Below are 19,820 nucleotides of genomic sequence, written 5' to 3' on the forward strand. Positions count from 1 at the left end.
TGTAAAATAATTGAATGATACAGCTGATGGTTGCAGACAGTTGTTTAGAAAGCCTTAACCATTAGATAATGTTACTTTACTGGAGCATTCATATACCAAGTACTACCAACGTGAGTTGTTTCCTAGTCTGCAAGAGTTTAGCTTCTCACAGGGAGTAACAATGATTTCTTAGTTAAATACAGTTGTTTCTTTTAATTAGATCTTTCGTGAAGCTCGAAGAACAGTACCAAGTATTGTTTACATGCCTCAGATTGGTGATTGGTGGGAAGCTGTTAGTGAAACTGTGAGAGCTACTTTTCTAACTTTGCTGCAAGATATACCATCTTTCTCCCCTATATTTCTACTGTCTACCTCTGAGTCCATGTATAGTGAATTGCCTGAAGAGGTAAGTTTATTGTGGGAGGGCAGTGTTATTATGGATGTATGTTCTCTTCAGCATGTTCTGATCACATTAAAACATTGTTTTTCAAACTTAATAATAAAATTTGCAGTTTTCTTTAGTAAGGGAGGTACTTCCATGTTACTGACCATCATAATCTCCATCCTGTTTCGCTTAGGACACGAAATAGTTCTTGAATTACATTTGCTGTTTAGAAATGACATAGTTCCTTTAAGGGAACCATGATGAATTTACTCTCTGGTCTGCTGTTGAAAGCAGTGATGGAATTCCAGTAGCATGTCTGGGGTAGAGTTGTTTTTCTTCACAGTGGGTGGTATTATGTGTTTTGCACTTAGGAGAAAAAGTGTTGAAAGCTCTCTAATGTTTCAGATAGTGAGCAGGCTGAAGGTGAAGGAGGAGTTGGGAGAGAGCAGAACCTCTATAACTGACCCTAAGTGGACAAAGGGATGTTGTTCCAGGCACACTGCTGGCACGTGTTCAGCTTTTCATCCACTAGGAGCCCCAAGTCTTTCTCCACAGAACCTTTCTTCTCCTGTTGGTAGACATACCCGGGGTTGCCTGTCAAGTGCAACACCTTGCACTTGGCCTTGTTGAACCTCTTGAGGTTCACGTGGGCCTACTTTTCAAGGCTGTCCAGGTCCCTCTGTGCACAGGAAGAGGGGAAGCCATCCACAGATCTTTTTGGTGGAGTTTCCTATCTTCTCTAATGTAACTAATTGTGAAAAACTTGTGATGAGCATTTCAGTATGGTTGCTGATTGTGCCATTTTGAGTGGAGGCTCAATTTTCACGTAGCATTATTTTCTTTCTAGGTGAAATGTATTTTCAGAATCCAGTATGAAGAGGTTTTTTATATTCAGAAACCAACTGAAGAAGACAGATTGCGATTTTTCAAAGGATTAATTCTTGATGAGGCAGCAATGCCCCCGCCAAGAAGGAAACAGGCTGGTAAACTAACTTAAAGTAAAACCAATAATAATGTGATCTCAGTGTTTTGTTTTTTTGATACCTTTTTTTTTTTTTCTTTTCAAAAGGTTCAGGTAACTGCCAGCTAGTGTAGTTAATATGTGGCAGTGTTTCTGTACTCAGAAAAGGATTGTTTTGAGGAGGACTTGTGGAATTGCAGTTATTGGTTTTAGAAAACAGGGAGCTGTGAGCCTGAGGGTTTATGGATGGTTGTGTTGGTGAGACACGTTAAATAAGTAATGAAATTTGGAGGGGCATAACCATAAGATACACTGTTGTTAATACTTCTGTTGTCTGACTTGTTTTATTTTCCCTAGCGCTTCATGCTATGGAAGTTCTTCCTCTTGCACTGCCATCTCCTGCCCGTGAGCTGTCCGAAGCAGAAAAACAGCGAATGGAGGACCAGGAGGAGAACACGTTGAGAGAGCTGCGGTTGTTTCTCAGGGATGTTACCAAGAGGCTGGCTACAGACAAGCGCTTTAACATCTTCAGCAAACCGGTGGATATTGAAGAGGTCTTGTTTCAGTGATGTGCAAACAGTGAAGTTGAAATTATTAGAAAAAGGGTATCCATAGGAAAAGGAAATGGATAAGTTAATAAGTAGAATGAATGTTTTATCCGTGATCTCTCCTATCTAGAATGCTAGTGTTGGCTGGTGAGATGATTTCACGTGAGCTGCAATGTGAGGAGTTTGACAGTGTTCTTCATCTGTCCAGTGACCTGTGGGAAACTGTGCTTTCCTGTCAGTTTTCTGACTGAAAGTAGCATTTAAAAATACCACTCCTGTTCCTACAAGTGCTCCTGAAATATTTGGAAACATAAATACTATTCTTTAATAAAAGCTTTTAGAGCATAATAGTCCTGTAGGCATGATAGTATTGGAAAAGCAATCTGTGTTCCATAATGTAGTGTGTGTTAATAGTATTGTTGAATAATTTCAGCAGTAATGCTTATAGATGCCATTAATTGCAGATGGTAGCACTTCATAGCACATTTGCTGGTTGATGACATTGCGTGCACACCTAACCAATGAGATGGTTTCATCTGCAAATCTATTTTCAGATGCTTATATAAGAAAAAGATGGGTTTAGCCTGACTTAGAAATCAAACGGTCCAAGTCTGGTAGTTTGGTTTGCTTGTCTTTTGTTTCTCAAGAAGCATTTATTCTAGAAGATATTAAGAGACAAATATGAGATGTTTACAGTACAGCACTGTGGAAAATGAATTTGTGTTATACATTTCACATGTCTCAATGCTGTGTTTTGTCTCATGCAGCACTCTTAATGGCAGCTTTCCTCCATATTGTGTAACTGTTTTTGAAAGACTCAGGTGCTCTTCAATGTGGCAGTTCAGTGTGAGCATGGTCAAAGGAGTAACTTTAACTTTTATTATGAAACTCCTTATGAGTTGTTGGGTACCCATCATACTCATGGTAAAATTCCTCCCACAGAAGTTGTGGTTCATATATACATGGATAAGTATAGGGAGAAAAACACACACACACAGAGAAAATAAAAACAGAATACCCACAAAACCGTGGTTTTCTAGATGGAGAAATTAAGTAAAAAAAAAAATCACATTTCAAGACTTGCAAAAAAAGCCCTGCTAATGTACGACAGCACTAGAAATTAAGCATCCCATTTTGTCCCACGTTATACTTCTAAGCAGAGCTCTGTCCTGTTGTAGAAGAGCCTGTCTGACTTTCTGAGAAAGTGTGTAAAGCTTATTCCACTCCTGCTTGTGTAGCAGAGGGAGTGCTGTGTGACAAGTCAGAGATTTTCCTGACTAATTCAACAGCAATGTTTACAGTTTCCAGTGAAGATCATTTCTGATGTGCTAATGAGAAGAGGAGGCTCGTGACTTGGCGTTCCGCTCAATGAACTAATTATCATGTTTCTGTAGAGGGAGACATAAGGAGAATTTTTGCCATTATAATTTTTCAGCATCAATATCAGTGTGTGTGTTTAAGGAATTAGTGCAGTGGACAGCAGCATAGAGCCTCAAGCATTCAAGTTATTTTATGTTGTAATAGATTTTTGTATGAATATCTATAGAGTCTTGGTTTTTTTTTTTTAATTTTATTTTTATTGAGTCTTATGGAGCCATTACAGCTTGGTCTGTATGTGTATGTAACTGTTCAGTATTTTGGCAGCTACCGTTGTATGTGGGTGATTTCAAAAGGAAAAAAACAGTGCTGTTTCTGAGGCTGCCAGTGTTTCTAATTGATTGTAACCTTAATTGCATTGAAACATGCAAGTAGAGGATTTTTCTGCCTTGAAGTAAATAACAAATTCATAGGGGTTTTTTTTGTGAACTTTGTCACAGCAGCTGTGCTGATACATTTGACTGTCAAGCTTGAGCCCCTTATGGTACCATTAATTATGTAAAATACTTTTCAGTGTGCCCTAGTGGATGCTAAATTTCCATTTATGAGCTAAGCTTGTAGTAAGCCCTGAACTCTGACACACTTTCTCTTTAGACTGCCCTCCTGTAAAGTTACTGTAATGTCTTCAATCAATAAAACCTTTTTTTCTTTTTAATAAAAATGATGGAAGGAACTAATTAATCACATATACTTACAAGTATACTGTTCAATATAATGAGAAGTTTACTTAAAACTTGAACAACACCCAATTTTTCTCATTTTTCGTGAGGTGAAGCTGCTTCTTTTTCCAGCTTAAAATAGTATTATAACAGTTGCAAAGAAAAAAAAAAATAGAAATAAAACGTGTTTATTTAAAATGCCATGCCTCAAAAACACCATCAAAGTCATTTTGAAGGAAACTGAAGGAACTAATTTTGGAAGTCCAGTTCAAACTTCTAACGTATATATTTTTTTATTATGGAAACTGTTCAGTTATTGTATTAGAGCTAAGCATGTGGAATGAGTAAGGGTATAAAGATAAGAAACTAGCAATGTTCAAATACAGTCCTTTGTCATTTTTGTATGCTGTTTGATTGTAGGTTTCAGATTACCTTGAAGTTATCAAAGAGCCAATGGACCTGTCAACAATAATAACCAAAATTGATAAACACAACTACTTAACAGCCAAGGATTTCCTAACAGATATTGATCTGATATGCAGCAATGCATTGGAGTACAATCCAGACAAAGATCCTGGAGGTAAGATCTACTTTGTTTTGGCATACCTAAACTGAAAGCCTGGTGTTTAATCACATATTTAGTTACTTTTTTTAGCCTCTAAATAAGCTGCATGCTTTATAATAATTAAGATAAACAAGCAAATTTCCTGAGTGTCTGTGCTTTTAGTGTTCTAAGGCATTTGGAGCATTGAGGGTTGTTCTCTAATAAATTAGGTTTTCTAGCTCCTTTTAAAATTCAATAGCTCATTTTCAATGAACTGACTTTGCATATGCAACAAATAACAGTGCAGTTTGGAGAGCTGCGTAGAGAATACTGCACACAGTTTGGCAGTGGCCTGCTTTTATTTTCTGATTGGCTTAAAATGTGAAATGCACCCACAGAAATTAAGAACTATCTGTCTGAGGATAGAAATTGAGTGAGATAGATTATCAGGCAAGTTGCAAGGAATTTGCAGCTGGTTAGGAGAGATTTAGAAGGTATGATCTTGACAAAGAGTCATGCTGTGCTTTCAAATAAAGGAAAATCTGTGGAATGAAATGCATGGGAAACTGTTCATACTGAAAGGAAGGAGTGTGTTTGATACTATTTGCAGGGGCCAACTTATTGTGAATATTGCTAAAAGAAAGCCTTTCACTTAGCAGCTTTCAGAATCATCAAGAAAGCATTAAAAAGACATTGCTTTTGCATTTTAAATGTAGTTTAACTTAATGTTTGTGATACCTGGAAAACTGAGTCCATCTGTAGATGTAGACCAATGCATTTAAGTTTTTAACTGCATTTCATGAAATAATTTTATCAGATTATAGCCTAATTGCCTGTATTTTTCTCCTCAAATTTTTGATGTTATTCTTTCCCATTCTCCTTTTTTCTGCACTTCTGAGCTGTAAGCTGAATGTTGAGAGCACTAATCCACTTGGGTGGTTATTTTGAAAGGCATGTTGTAATTCCAAAATTGTTTTGCACAGTGTAGTTCTGTCAGATCCTAGCTTTGCAAAGCCAGGGTCATGTGAGAAGAATTGCCTTGTACTTGTGTAGTTGTGAAGCCTCAAGTTCAGTGTTTTTCATGTTTCTTGTGCCTTTTGAATGTAGTGCTAGGTCACAGCTGGAGAAAAGAAACATTTCTTTGATTTATGGATGCATTTTGTATTACAACTTAAAAAAAAATACACTGGTAGAATTCAGCAAATGATTCAGTGTGTTCTTGATAACACTGCTTAAAGACTTCTAATGTGTAATTGATGTGAGCTAATCAAAGCCTTGATGGGCTTGTGGGATTCTCTGAGTGTTTCTCAAGTGTGCCTGCTCACATGGTAAGGGCTGGGAGAGACACCTCCTGCATGTGACTGACATATGTTTGTGACTTCATCATGGAATCATCGTGATGGGGAAAAATTGGCTTTAATATACACCCTTTATTCTACATTTTTAGGTGATTTGTATTTGTGGGCTTGGTTGCTTAGTTCTGGGAAATAAAGTCTGAAGAGATTCTTGAAGTTGTAGAGCAGGTCTCCCTGCCTCCAAAGAGCAGACTGTGGAGATCAGATCTGCTAGGACTCAAGATCTTATGAATCTCAAGTTCAGTGTGGCAGAAACATGAAATAGCAAAGGCAGTTTGGGGGGAACATAGAGGCAGAACTTTCACTGAGCTTGATCAAAGAGGAAGAGCTCTAGGAAACATGTGTAGGGAACTGAAATAGGGGTATTCTAGTTTTTCCTTACCAGGATTGAACGGGGAGAGATGGATCTATTTCTGGGTTAACCTTCAGATTCTAGTTTTTCAAAATTGAGCAGGTAATTGAAAGATAGTTCTCCTGCATGGTCACAGATTGATGATATATTGTACTTCTGCCATATAAGATTTCTTGAGGTTTTTGAACGAATACACTGCTGAAACAGTACATCATTTCTATTCTAAGTAAGCATTTTATGTGTTCAAATCCATTAACCGATTATTAAGCTATAAAAAATCCATTAACTGATTATTAAGCTATAAACATTCACGTTTTTAAAGCTGGGCGTAAATGCTTCCTCTGTCTTGTGCATGAATTTGTGGAAGAATCATACTGTACCTTGTTCTGTTCTGTCATTCAGTTTAGAAAGGCAATGGGATACCAATTCAGATATGCAATATAAGTGCTCAAAGCTGGATTCTTTGTGCTTTTTTTCTTATTTTTTCTATAAAATAGCAGATAGATTTTAGTAGGAAAACCTTTCTTTTTCCCTTTATTTGACCATATTTCCCCCCCCCCCCCTTCTTTTAATAGGGAGTTGTATACTTTATTTCTGATTGACTTATACATCAGCAAACTGCAGATGTTTATTTGTGGTCACAAATCAAAATGCTTCACTAGTACACATGGGTAAAAGAAAAAATCTGCTTTCCAGTCAATTTAAGCAGTAGTAGTTCCCCCCAGAAAACGTACTTGAGGGCTTTGTTGGGCTGGAAATTGGTATTATTTTTGACTCAGTTGTTCTCATCTGTAAAATTTACTGTTTTCTAGGTTTATCAACCTTGTTTGATAAATGTTCATTGATAATTGTTGTCTTTAGTGATTATTAAAACGGATTAAATATGCTAATTATGTAATACATTGTAGACATTAATGTTGGTGTTTGCTGTAGAAGTAAATCCATCAGTTGGAAAAAGCAATTCAGTATTCAGTGTTGTTGATTTCATTGGGAAGAAGCATACCAGACGTCAGTTTTCTCCACATATGGCTTTACTTATAAGTTAATATTACTTTTCAAGCACTTCAACAGCATTGGAAGAAATTCTTTTGTGTATTTCAAAGATATCCTGGGCAGATGAAAATGAGAAATAACTATTCACTAACAACAGTGATCTGGTGAAGCATAAAGAAGGAATTTTCTAGTATTTGTTGAAGAAAAATTCAACAATGAAATTAAAAAACAAAACCAAAAACCAATGTAGTACAGATCTACTGAACAGATTCAGAGGGTGACCAGTATGATTTTGTGGACAGTTTATGAAAGTTCTGCCTCAGTGGGTAAATTATTCCTGGACAACTCTCTTGTTACTTGGGGCACTCTGATTGTACTCCATTATTCTGTGTAGAACTGCCTGGGGGAACTGGCTAGACCTGATGATTTTCCTAAGTTTTGAAGAGCTGCGAGTTGATTTAAGTGTGTTCATCTTTCATCTTTTGCATTTGTTTAGAAATGCCACTATTGATTAAATTAACAATTTGTACTTCTGAAAACTACTTATTTTTAACGTTGCTGGGTTGGAATTTTTGAGTGCGCTGTGATATTGATCCGTCTGCATTTTTCATGTCTCTATTTTCCATCTATCTTTCTACATCTATTATCAGCGTTGTCATATCATTTCTATGTAAGTTTGTACTGCATAAGATTTTTATTAATTGTGGTTAAAATTAATAAGTGTTCTATCCTGTTTTCTAGATAAAATAATTAGACATAGAGCTTGTACTTTGAAGGACACTGCTCATGCTATCATTGCTGCTGAACTGGATCCAGAATTTAATAAGATGTGTGAAGAAATCAAGGAAGCAAGAAGAAAAAGAGGTATGTTTAGCTTCATTTATCATAACAGAACATAAGTAGGATGGAAGACAATTTACAAATGTCCACATAAAAAATTAAATTTAAAATGGAAAATGGAGTGCATGTCAGGTGCAGGCAGTACCTGTTAAAGGATGGCTGAGCTTGAACTTGTGTACTTTTTCCAGCTGTGTGAGTTATCGGATAAGGCACTGTCCTTCTTTACAAAAGGTTGTATTGCCTATTGCTACAGAAGGCATTGTTAAAAGCAATGAACAAATAGATAGGCATTGGAACTGCTGTAGTAATTGAAGGTGTGGTGACACCAGAGCTGTGTTCTAAAAATGCAATGCAGTAACAATTAGATTAGGCAGAATACCGTTTAAAACACTGCATTTTCAGTTCAGCCTGGCATGTGTCCTAGTGTACTTCTGGTGATGATATATTGACTTTTTGGATTAAGAAATGTCTGTTAAATTCACCCTGAAGGGAGATAGAGGTTGACAGTCTAATAATACAGAGTTGGGAAATACAGCCCCCTCTGTTGGGGTGCTGACTGCACTTCTGTTCAAATCAGTGCAGTTGTATTCAGCTTCTAGTTCATAGACCTCCAAGTCTACGGACAGTTTCTGAAGTTGACTGCAGTGGGTATTTGAAAACACGAATTTACTGTCAGAAGGGCTCCATTTATAGGAGAGATTCTGTGCCTCCATGAAATTTTTTTCTGAGAATTGAAAGAGGTTGAAAACTTCTAAACTATAATGTTAGAAAAAAAAAATCCTGCTTCTTTAATGCATTATTATTATTATTATTATTATTATTACTATTTTATTATCATTTCAGCAATTCCAGCTTTGCCTTGCAAAGTTGTTTACTGCTTCAACTCCTGCTTTGGAAAAAAAACAAAACCAACCAACCAAGAGACAAGAAGAACTTGTGTTATTAGTTTTCTAGGTAGACTTTGTCCAGTCCTGTTTTTGCAGACCTCTGAAATGCTTTTTCATTAGGTTGAAGACCCTGTATTAATAAATTCCTTTGAACTAAGCAAGTGTCTGTAGGCTTTCTCTACAGCTTTAAACAGATAGAATTCTTTTCATTTTCCAATTCAGTGGTGGTTTTTTTTGCCTAATTCTTTTTAAGTTTCCAATGTACGTCTTGAATTGTTGATAAGTGAACAAATTGTAATTCACTGTAGTAGCAAAATTGAACCAATACTTTTTTGTACTTTTCTGTCACAAGATTGTTCACAGTTCTGGCCTTCGTATCACACTGAGAGCTATGTTCAGTTAATTATCCATTGCAAGTCCCTTGTGATTGGTAAAGGTTATTGCTTCCGAGGTTGAAGTTAACTGTGTCTAAGAGCTTTTTGTTACAATGAGTGACTTGAGCTTGTAGTTACTCCTTGCAAGTCCCCCAAGAGCTAACTAGAATCCACTAGCAGCTCAATTTTCATTTAAACCTGAGGAGGTAAAAGTAGTGTTTGCAGTCACAGATTGAGCTAGAGTGGTGCCTGTGGCCATCAGAAATCAACTTTGTCCTCCTGACAAACAGAGCAAGCCCCGAAGTCAGTTGGGTCTGTGCTAGTGTTTTCTCAGCTACATTTAGAAAGACTTGAACATGAAATTTGGATGGAATCAAGGAAGTTGATCAGTGTGAGGCTTCTCATACTCTCTGGCAGTTTTGTGAAGTGTTTCTGAGCACATACGAATTTGGAAGGCAAGTGGCACATCTTGTAGACTTTTTAATCTTTGCCCAGCTTAAAAGCCATTGATTTTTCTGAATGTTGCCATTTATTTGCTCTTAATTGGTTTCGAGGAACTATTGGAGATGAAGACTAAGGCTAAAAAGCTCTGTATCTATTTTCCTCACAATTATCTTGGCAAGCTGTTTAGCAATCCTACATAGATTTAAAATGCAAGATATTTTCTCCATCTCTTTTTTTCCCACAGTTCCAAACAAAAATATCTTTTCTACACTTCTGTCAGATCTGCTGTTTTTATTTAGTACTATGACTGGTGATAAATCTCACAGTACTATAGAGTAGCAGAGTTAGTGTCTAGAAGTTAAGCTAGAATATCTTGTTCTTGTATTACAGAAATGAGTCTGTTGTTGGAAGAGTGTAAACTTAAGTTGACAAATAAAAAATGTATACTAGGTTATTGGAATTTGCAGCAGCTTTTTGAAACCAGCGGATGCCAAGGTAGAAATTATGAGTGTTTTGAGTAAATAAATGTATTTGATATGTAGTGCAACATATTTGTAACGATTCCAGGATACTTGTCCTTAAAATTTTAAGTGAGATTTCCTTTGTGAGTCTTTTTATTTTGGGTTCTGTCAGTCTTAGAACTTCTTGCCTGCTCTCAGTCACTTTTTTCTGGCTTCTCTTAGAGACATGTTATGGCATTTAAGAAGAACTGTTGTAGTGGATGAATAGCTAATTCTCATTCACAAATAGGAAACTCCATATAGTTGTTTATTCTTTAAAATGCATGTAACCAATATGAAGTGCACATTTAAAAAAAATTAATTTAAAATCTTATAAAAGAGTAGAAACTGTGAGATGAACTTCTACAGAAAGCACAACAGTCTTGTTAAAAGCACAGTTGCATTTTTCTCAGTCTGAGAGCTCATGTTGAGTCTGCAGTGGATCCATTTTACATAACATAGATCACGATGACAGTGCAAGTTTCTGTTCATGTACTGTCTTTGAGATGGTATACCATGCAGTTATGAATTGCCACTTGTTTTAAATCATCTGTTTAAAATTAGGAAAAATTGAAACTGTCAATAAGAAATTGTTTTATAGAGGACATACGGATAAGAGTGTGCGGTCTTTGGAGACCCGAGTGTGAGAGAGTCATATTTTCCTAACCTGTCAGAGCTGACAGTTTTAAAGCCAGGCAGCCAGTAAGTTATTTTGTTAGTAGGAAACAAATACTCTTGATTCTCATCTTCGTTTTGAATGTCCAACTAAATATTAATGCTCTTATTGCATAGTATTCTGAATTTCTTTCAAGATTGAAGTTTTTTGCAGCTTGCTTTATTTAAATAGGTATGGTTATCTTCTGTGTGCAGGCTTATCAGTAACAGCAGAACAAATAAATCCACACGGTTCCACCGTACGCAAAACAGAAGCGAGAGCTGAAGAGACATTTCGGAACAAACAGAAACCCACGATGGCGGTGTGGCCCAACTCTGCAGCTAAATGTGCATGTGAGTACCTTGGGTGATGATTGTGCAAAATTACAGGCACGTCCAATGGCAAACATTTCACACGTCTGTGCTACTGCTGACTGATTATTTCCAGAGGTGATACTGGGCATGGAAATTTAAGAACTGTTCTCTTTGTGACTGTGTGAAATTTCTGACCGAGAAAAACAGGATTTCTGTTTTTGTAGTGAAGAATAACTGTTCTTGCAATGTACTTCATATATTTAATTTTCAAGAAGCTATTACCACTATTCAGTATGTTCATCACTTATAACTGTTGGCTGAGCGTTAAGATTTTCTTACCATGTGTGTATATTGGCACATATGTACCTGCATGTTGTGTTGTGCTCTCATGTACACTGTTGACTTCCTAACTTCAGTAAGTGTAAAAGTAGTTACAAATTCAGATGTTTTTCATTTGTGCTACTTGGTTTTCAGTAGCCTCTACCCATTACTGAAGGATGTTAAGATATGCTTGATGCAGCCTACTGAATTAGTCCAATTAATTGGTCAAACTCTCTAGAATTGTGAAGAGTTGTGACTACTTAACTGTGGTGTAGGTAATTGGAGTCACCGCTAATTATTTTCAAGAGGTGAGTTGATTAGAACAGGTAAATACACTACAGTAAATTTTGTTATAAACATGAAAATAGTAAGAAATAGTGGGTGTGAAAGAGATGCTGGTTGTTGTGCATGGCTTTCCTGCTGGAGGTGTGGAATCACAGAAAAATCAAGTGGCTGCCATTAGGCAGACCACATTGGGGTAGTCACGTTTTTGGGTGGTCTTTGTTCTCACTGATGGTGCTTTGTTTTTCCTGGTGAGTGTTTTCTTAGCACAGGGATAAGTGTCTAGACCTAAACTTTGTTTATATGAATGATAGCAGTGATATCAAATAGTTTAATTAATTGTGTATGTGTAGTTTGATTTCCTAGAGCTGTAATTTCTTCTGCTAAAGGAATTAAAATCAATCGCACAGAGTTATGGCTCAACTGAATTGTTATGTAAGAAATTGATGGTGTGGATTCGAGTCGTTATTTGGCAAAAAAGAGAGGATTCTCAGTGTTCTTAGCTTCCTGTGAAACCCACAGTGGAGGTTGTTACTCCTACTGATCTTTCCTGGCTCTGCATGCTATGCAGCAGTCAGGAGTGGTTACAGACTTTTAAGCTGGACATCTCTTAGGAAGAGAGATGGCAGCCATTGCAAGTTAGGACTGTATAAAAAGAAACTCTTCTACCTGCTCTATTACATTTGGTGGCAGTTGTTTGAAGACTGGAGCCATCAAGTGAAGGAACTTGCCAGCTTTACTGTGTGTAAACAGAAAGAGTTAGTGTTAACAGACCTTTTCTGCTGGCATTTTGGTGCTTTAGATTGTAGGATAAAAAAACCGGAGACTTAGTGTTGTTTAGGACTACCATTGAGTGAAAAACTGCCTTTTTTGCATCAGTCTGGGAAAGGTAGCTGGTCTAGGAGTGGTGTTGTGCATCAAATAGTCAAGAGAGAGAACCAGGAGCTGATGACCCAATCAGAAATCTGTAGAAGAGATTCAGGTATTACATGGACTGATGTGATAAGTTCAGTACAGTCCAAAAAAACCAGGAAGAGAGGCAGTGCAGCTCCTCAACTGGAGGAAGGAGCTGGAGTGAAGTGGGAGCAGAACTGGACAGATGGTAAGGGAGCTCAAATAGCAGCAAATTTCATGGCAGATTGTGATTGTATAAATGGAATAAAGTAGTTTAAATAGATGATTTTGGAGTAGAGATGATTTAGAAGTGCAGAAGAATCTATGGTCAAGAACTAATATTTTTTGAAGACTAAACTATATTACAGAAGCAGAGAAGCAAGGACAATGATATATTTTAATTACATAGGAGTAAAACTTGCCAGTTAATAATAATGAAAACCTTCTTTTTACCCTCCCTTTATTTATTTATTTTTTACTGTTTGAAATTGAGTTCTTTCTTTTTCCCCTAAGACAATGTTTTCTTTTGGGGGTGCAGGTGGGGTGGAGGGGCTGCTCTAGCATGCTGTTTATTTTATGTTTTTATTCTTTATTTGAATCACCAACAGTAATGTTGTTTTCTCAATTAAATTATTTTCGAAGTGCTTTGTTCACAGTATTTTAGAAAATGGCTTCAAAAGAGTCAATTCAGGTAAAATGTTTGAGAACCTTAAAAAAAATGCTGTCAGGCATCTTCTCTAGAAACTGACTGCAGATAGTGTAGCAGCAGTGCCCAAGTTAAATCCCTGTTTACTATTCACAGATAATATGGTAAAGAATGAGATCTAGTGTTTTCTGTGTTTATGTATTTTTTATGAAGTACTACTTAGATTTGTAGTTACCTATTGTTTTGTGCTGTATTTAGTTTTGCTAATGTATCTTACGTTATTTTTCCTGTGGTTAATCAGAAATGTGGCACAAAATATATAGTTAAATTTAATCTGTGGCATTGTATCCCTTGTTGAGGTAACACCTGTAGTAGATTCTGTATTACAATATAGATGAGTTTCAGAAGTATTGCATTGCTAGAATTCATTTGGTAGAATTCTGCCACAGTTGATTTAAAATATATCAGTACTGACTGCTTATTTTGAGAAAAATGCAAGTTCCTTTGCAATGGGATGTAAGCCAGAAGCCTGGTGTGAGTAGCTGCAAGATCCAAGAGTGATAAAATTGCTGTGCTTGGGGAGGACCTCTGGAGATTGCCTGGCCCAGCGCACCTGCTCAGAGCAGGTTGCTCAACCCAATGCTCCATTCTGTTTTGAATACGTCAGAGGATGGAGGCTCTGTGACATGCCTCTGCCACATTTACCAGTGCTTCACCACCTTCACAGTCCTTTTTTTAATTTCAAATTGTATTTCTTGTTTCTCAGTCAGTGCCCATTGCCTCTTAGGACCGGGCACTAATGAGGGGAGTCTGACTTTCCCTTTGTGTATATGCACTGAAGAAGAAACTACCAGCAGTGTGGAGTTTTGTGTCTGGTAAATTAATCGTTGCTAAGCGATTTAGATAGGCTTTAGCATGTAAAGCATTATTATCTCTTTAATTGTTCTGGTGCTGTGTAGTAAAACTTTGTTCTACTACAGCATTTCGCCAGTAGATGGAGCATGTTGCATGTTATTTTATTCCCTCGCTGTTCCTTCCCTTAATATTACATATAAATAAACTGCATGGGGAAGATTTAGTTTTCCATTCTTATCATTTTTTTTCAGTATTCAGCAATAACCTACCATAGTGACAGACTACAGGATTTGCTTTCTTCATAGAGCAGTGTCTTTCGTGCAGAATGATAAATATGAAAGCTGGCCAATGTGAAAATGGCAATTGGAGCAAGAAGAAATTAGAGTGTATTGTGTTATGTGGACTACAAAAAATGTTTGAGATCATACTTCATAAAATGAATTTTAAGTAGACCCTGTACTGAATTTCCCAATAATGGAGGCATTGAGCAGTCTGTACAAAGAATGGTTGGGAGATCAGATAAGGAAATAACAGCTACAGAAAACTCAGTTACTAATTAAATCACATTTTTAACACTTTTACATGGTTTTAGCTAGGTGGCGAAATGAGAAGTAAGCATTTTCATATAATGGTGAGGAGGTGTATTTGTTTAGAGGAAGTGTTTTTCCCAAGTATTTCTAGAAGGGAGAAACATCTTGTCATCTTTCTCAGAAGCCATTTCATTCTTGGTCATTCTGTCTACTTTTGTTGCTTTCGTCTCTCCTTTTGACCTCTGTGATAAAGTGATGTCAGTGGTTGCTGTACTTCAGGCTTTTGTGTGAAGGTATGCAGTTACACCCTATCAGAGGACATGGCAGACCAGATGCCTTAAGGTTTTGTTATTTTAACTGTTGTCTGTGTTTTAGAGGACTTCTGTCCCACTTACCATTGAATTTGGATAGTGCACAATAACAGCCATTCAGGTCTTAGTGTTAAAAGCCTTGTAGTAGCTATGTCCTATCAAAACCACGAATCCTGTGCTTCCTGCTGGTTCCTATTTTCCTCCTGCTGTCCTGAAAAGAGGTTTGGATGTGTTCCTCAGTGCCCCTGAGATGGAGGCAAATACCCAACAAACGTGATTAAAAAAGCTTCTTTGGAATTTGAGGACGTCTTTACTCAGAGCTGACACAACTGCCTCTTTATCATTTCTTTCTTGGTAGTTCTGGAGTGTACATTTCGGATGGGAGCAGTTTGATATGTATCTGATGCTGGCATCAGCTGGGTGCTTTAAAAGGAAATTGCAAAGAAAGTTTGAGAAGTTAAAATAGCTGATTTGGAAGAAAATACTATCTTAGCTGATTCTGACTTGGTTAACAGTTGTTTTAAACCCATAGGCTTTGTAATTCTTCTAATTTAAAATCCCATTTAGTCAATTTGTGGGTATTCTTATAAATCCTGGCTGCTAATTCTTCCTTGGAATCCCACCAGGCTTTGGGAGGCTGTGGTACCTAGTGGCAAAGATTTTTTTTTATTGCTATTAAATACGCTGCCTCTTGAATTAATTCTCTTTGTTCTGAGAGAGGGCAAACAGTCCTGCAATTTACCTGAATCAGTGTTTTACTTATATTCTCATGTGATTCATCTCTTTCTAACTCAGTAATCCAAGATGGCTGGGCCTCTCTTAAGAACCAGGTTTGCCTGAAAGCATTATCTACCTTGTTTACAAAAGTTGTGGAAAGAGGACTTTTGTAGGAATAAAATGTTTTTGAGTTCTGAAATTGATGACTGTTTTTACTGTAAGTGGAGAACAAATCAGTAATGCAATAAAAAAAGTTTTCAGACTTCTTAGATCCGTTACTCCTTCCTCCTATTTGAAAGCCTCGGCGGTGTTTAAATAGTTTGTATAAGTTTCTGCCTTATACTCTAATATGAAAGACTTTGTGTGTTTGTATAGGTTGTTGGTTTTCATTTTTTTTCACTTCCATTTCAAGCAATTTATTGTTTTTGTAGGTTTTTTTATTTTGCCTCCTTGACACAGAAACCAACCAGCAGCCGTGAACCTTTCAGATCTGTGACAGAAGAGAATGCCATAAACTGTCAAATGTCATTTTAATTAATGTAAAGTGGGAGCCTGTCCTCCACTTATGGAATTGCAGGATAACCTTGCATTTGTTCAGAGCTCTATTGCAGCAGAGAAGATGTCATTCAGTAGTCCTTAAGAACCAGCTAAATGTACCAAAAATGTAAATAGCTGTAATAGTTGCTATTGTAAAAAAGCTACTCAGCAGAAGGAAAATGAGCAGAGCTATAGAGGTGGAAAGTCTAAAACTGATCTCCATGGGTGATATTAATCTGATTGTCTCTTCTCTTCTGACTTCATTTTTCTTTTTAATCTTCCTATGTGACTGTCTTGTCATGTACTTAGCTAACATAATTACTCTGGTTTCATGTAAATTATATTTTTAGCTTGGTTTCCCAAGAAAATAATACCTATCCTCTCTGTCCATCTCTGCTCCGTAATAACTTCTGAATCATTTAGCCTGGTTCAGACAGATTTGACAGGAGTTGAGGTCTAAAAGATTGGATTCCTGCAGGTTTTGTGAAAATTGTTAGCTGAATAAATCTGTGCATTTGCTGAAGGAAAAGGCTCTAGATTGAAAATGGTAGTTACCTGTTCTGCCTGGCCTTCTGAGTGGATCGATTAAAACATCATGTTGGCCAGGCAGAGCATGCACACCTGAGGCGTCGTTTATCTTCCATCCTATTCAGCTGGGGTTGCAGTGGAACAGAAGATACTGGGGAGAGGTTTCTGGAGAAGGGTTTGAGTGTTAGGTGGAATAGTGGGGGAATAGCATTTGACTAGAGGGGAAATACTGAGGATGCTGCAGCCAGGCTTGTTTTGCGACGCGTGTTTTCACTGTTCCTCACAGAATTTGATTCCTCTTTGTTGAGAACTGTCCAGGTTCTTCAAGTATGTCTTCATTTAACAATTCATGTGCTATTGCAGGCCATATGTGGGATGTTGCTGCATGCAGGTTGTTTTTGTTTTTAAGTGCTTGTGAGGTCCATCCCTTAAGTATCTTAGTGTGTTTCATTTAGATGATGAAAATGGCAAAGCTCTTAGTCCCTTCAAGCTGGTCAAGATGCAGGTTCCAGGTGAAGTGGTGGTTGCATATCCCAACTACCTCCCTTAAGTGAGCACCATCATGAGAGCTGGAAATTTCAATTTGGGAGCTGAAGATGTTGAAAACTAACTCAGGAAAGAATACAGACTTGCAGACAGATTAGTGTCCTTATCTCTTTTTCTGCAGAAACAGTAATACCAGCACAGATGTGGTAGTGGGAAAAATATAGCTGGCTTTGGAGGGAGAAATGGCTTTGTCTGTTAGTGGAAGCTGGCACCTCATTTTATGTTTTAAGCCATTGTGGAATGGTACTCTGTTCTTTCTAGCTTCTTATCTCTGACTGCAGTTTGGGGCTTTGTGACTCAAAACTCTGAAACTTTGAAGTGGAGTATTCCATGTCCATTGGTAAGAAACACAGAGCTCTTGGAAGCAGCTAAATTACTGATATATCTGTCTTCTGGATGCTGCGTAAGAGGAAAGCAAAATTGCTGACAGTAAGTGCTTTCTCAGGGTTTTGAGTTAATTTATATACAAAAGGCATCAGAAGAAACCCCGTGGTTTTGATCATGGAAGAAAACCTTCGAAATGTGCATTGAATCAGGTGGTTCTTGATACCACAGGCAAAATCAAGATCCACGGTGATCTCGTTTGCTAGCAGAGAGTCATCTTTGGAATGGAATCCCCAGCAATTCTTTATGAATCTACTGTTTGACGGATGTGAATTTTGTCTTTTATTGATATTTAGTCACTTTTTTTTTCTGGTGGACTTTGAAACAGTACAGAGACATATAAAATAGAAGGGTGTACTTTTCTGCAGCATAAAGAGAACTTGTGTAATAGCCCTGGTGCCTAACTACACTTAGACTTGCAGTAAGGTGACAGTAACCTCTAGATCTTGTGGAAATACCTCAGAATTTGAGAGTTTGGATTTGTTCTTTGCTATTAATTCAGTATTGAAGAGCTGTGTTTTGCTCTGGACAGACTTAATGTGCACCACGTATGATAGGGATGCTTATTTCACCAGGTGCTGTCATTAATTGATGCATCTGTCATGAAGATTTTGAAGCAGAAACTGTCAGTGGACAAGGTTTCAGGATTTCTGAAGGTCTGCTGTAGGTTTCATTTAATTTATCTTGTGCCAATTCTGCAGAAATGCTGTCTGCCTTAAATTTAGGGATCTTTCTGCAGATTAAATATCAAGATGGTAATAGAGGAATTGAGAAACTCCACTTAATGCTTTAAGGGAATTTAGGGTTAATTCTTATTCAGTGATAATTACGTTGTATTGTATTGTCCTTTAAGATGTTGTCTGCATAGACTGTGCATCTTAGCACAGATTACTGAATATGGAAGGGTATTTTTTGATATCAACTTCATATGAACCCAAGTGAAATGTATGTGACTTGTGGTCAGATCTGTGTTTAGTGTTATTAAAAGTTCTGTGTGTGCTGGGCTAATGATTTACAAAAAACTGAACCAGAAGGAAGCTAGAACTGATGTGAGGATCCCCTTGGCAAATCTATAGAGGTTATGTGAAGATTATAGAGAGAGGAGAGGAGTTCTGCAATTCAGAAGGCAAGTGAATGTATTCATGTGTGAATAATTGGTATTATAATAGTTTGAGTTATAGAAACTCAGTTCTAAAAAGCAGGATTCCTCTGACAATAGTATTTCTACTGCCTCTGGCACAAATAGTGCCAAAAGAGTGACTATCAGTGATACATTTCAGATGAGTAGTTCTGAGAGAAATAATTGAAAAGGTGTTAATGCATTAACTTGCAATTGTATATGCTCTGCTAATTTTTTTTCTTAAACAAAGTTAACTCTTAGTTTTTGTTCTGTAAATGATTACTTGATTCTGTTATTAAAAACTTCAATGTGTTATGAATCACATGGACTGCAAAATAGTGTGATTCTGCTCTTGATGTTTAACAGTCCTACAGAAGATGAATGCAAAATGAAAGGAGAGGGAACTCCAGATTAAGTTCGTTATTTAGCATCAATCCGTGAACATTTGCCCTTTAGCTTTATGTGAGTTTTACCCTATGCTAGCTCTTACTTCAGTTGTGAACTATAGCTTGCCAGGTCCTTGTCAGTCCCAGAATCATTAAGGTTGGAAAAGGCCTCTAAGATCACCAAGTCCAACATCTAAGGCCCTTAGCAATGCCTTATTTATTCCCAGTAAATGTAAAGAGGATATGTAGATCAGGAAACCTAGTTCAGGTTTCCACACGACCCTCTCCTGTCACAGCTCCATGCCATCCCCTCAGGCCCTGTCACTGTCACAGGAGAGCAGAGCTCAGTGCTGCCCTTCAGCTCCTCTGCTCTGGGCTGAGAAAACCCAGGGACCTCAGCCACTCCTCACATGTCTTGCCCTCCAGACCCTTCCCTATTTTTGTAGCCCTCTTTAGGGTATTCTTCTAGTAGTTTTATGTCCTTCTTACGTTGTGGTGCTCAAAACCCACACATGGTGCTGCAAGCGAGGCTGCAGCAGGGCAGGACAGTCCCTTTTCTCACTCTGCTGTCAGTGCTGGGCCTGGTGCTCTGTGAC

At 37.5% G+C, this 19,820-nt stretch overlaps 1 protein-coding gene across 4 annotated transcripts in view; it reads left to right on the forward strand.

Moving 5' to 3' along the window:
* ATAD2B (ATPase family AAA domain containing 2B) overlaps positions 1 to 19,820 on the forward strand; it is a 68,436-nt gene that overhangs the window by 40,620 nt on the left and 7,996 nt on the right. For 3 of the 4 annotated variants that reach the window (XM_065730647.1, XM_065730648.1, XM_065730650.1), the window contains exons 19-24: positions 200 to 385; positions 1,212 to 1,347; positions 1,683 to 1,879; positions 4,330 to 4,489; positions 7,895 to 8,017; positions 11,069 to 11,206. In XM_065730647.1, coding sequence (XP_065586719.1) covers positions 200 to 385; positions 1,212 to 1,347; positions 1,683 to 1,879; positions 4,330 to 4,489; positions 7,895 to 8,017; positions 11,069 to 11,206 — 940 coding nt within the window. The remainder of the gene's footprint in view (positions 1 to 199; positions 386 to 1,211; positions 1,348 to 1,682; positions 1,880 to 4,329; positions 4,490 to 7,894; positions 8,018 to 11,068; positions 11,207 to 19,820) is intronic. The other variant, XM_065730649.1, reaches the window with a different exon arrangement.

Source organism: Cyrtonyx montezumae, unplaced genomic scaffold (genome assembly GCF_038088225.1).
Source record: "Cyrtonyx montezumae isolate F1298 unplaced genomic scaffold, pur_monq_1.0 scaffold_13, whole genome shotgun sequence".
NCBI classification, from domain to species: Eukaryota; Metazoa; Chordata; class Aves; order Galliformes; family Odontophoridae; genus Cyrtonyx; species Cyrtonyx montezumae.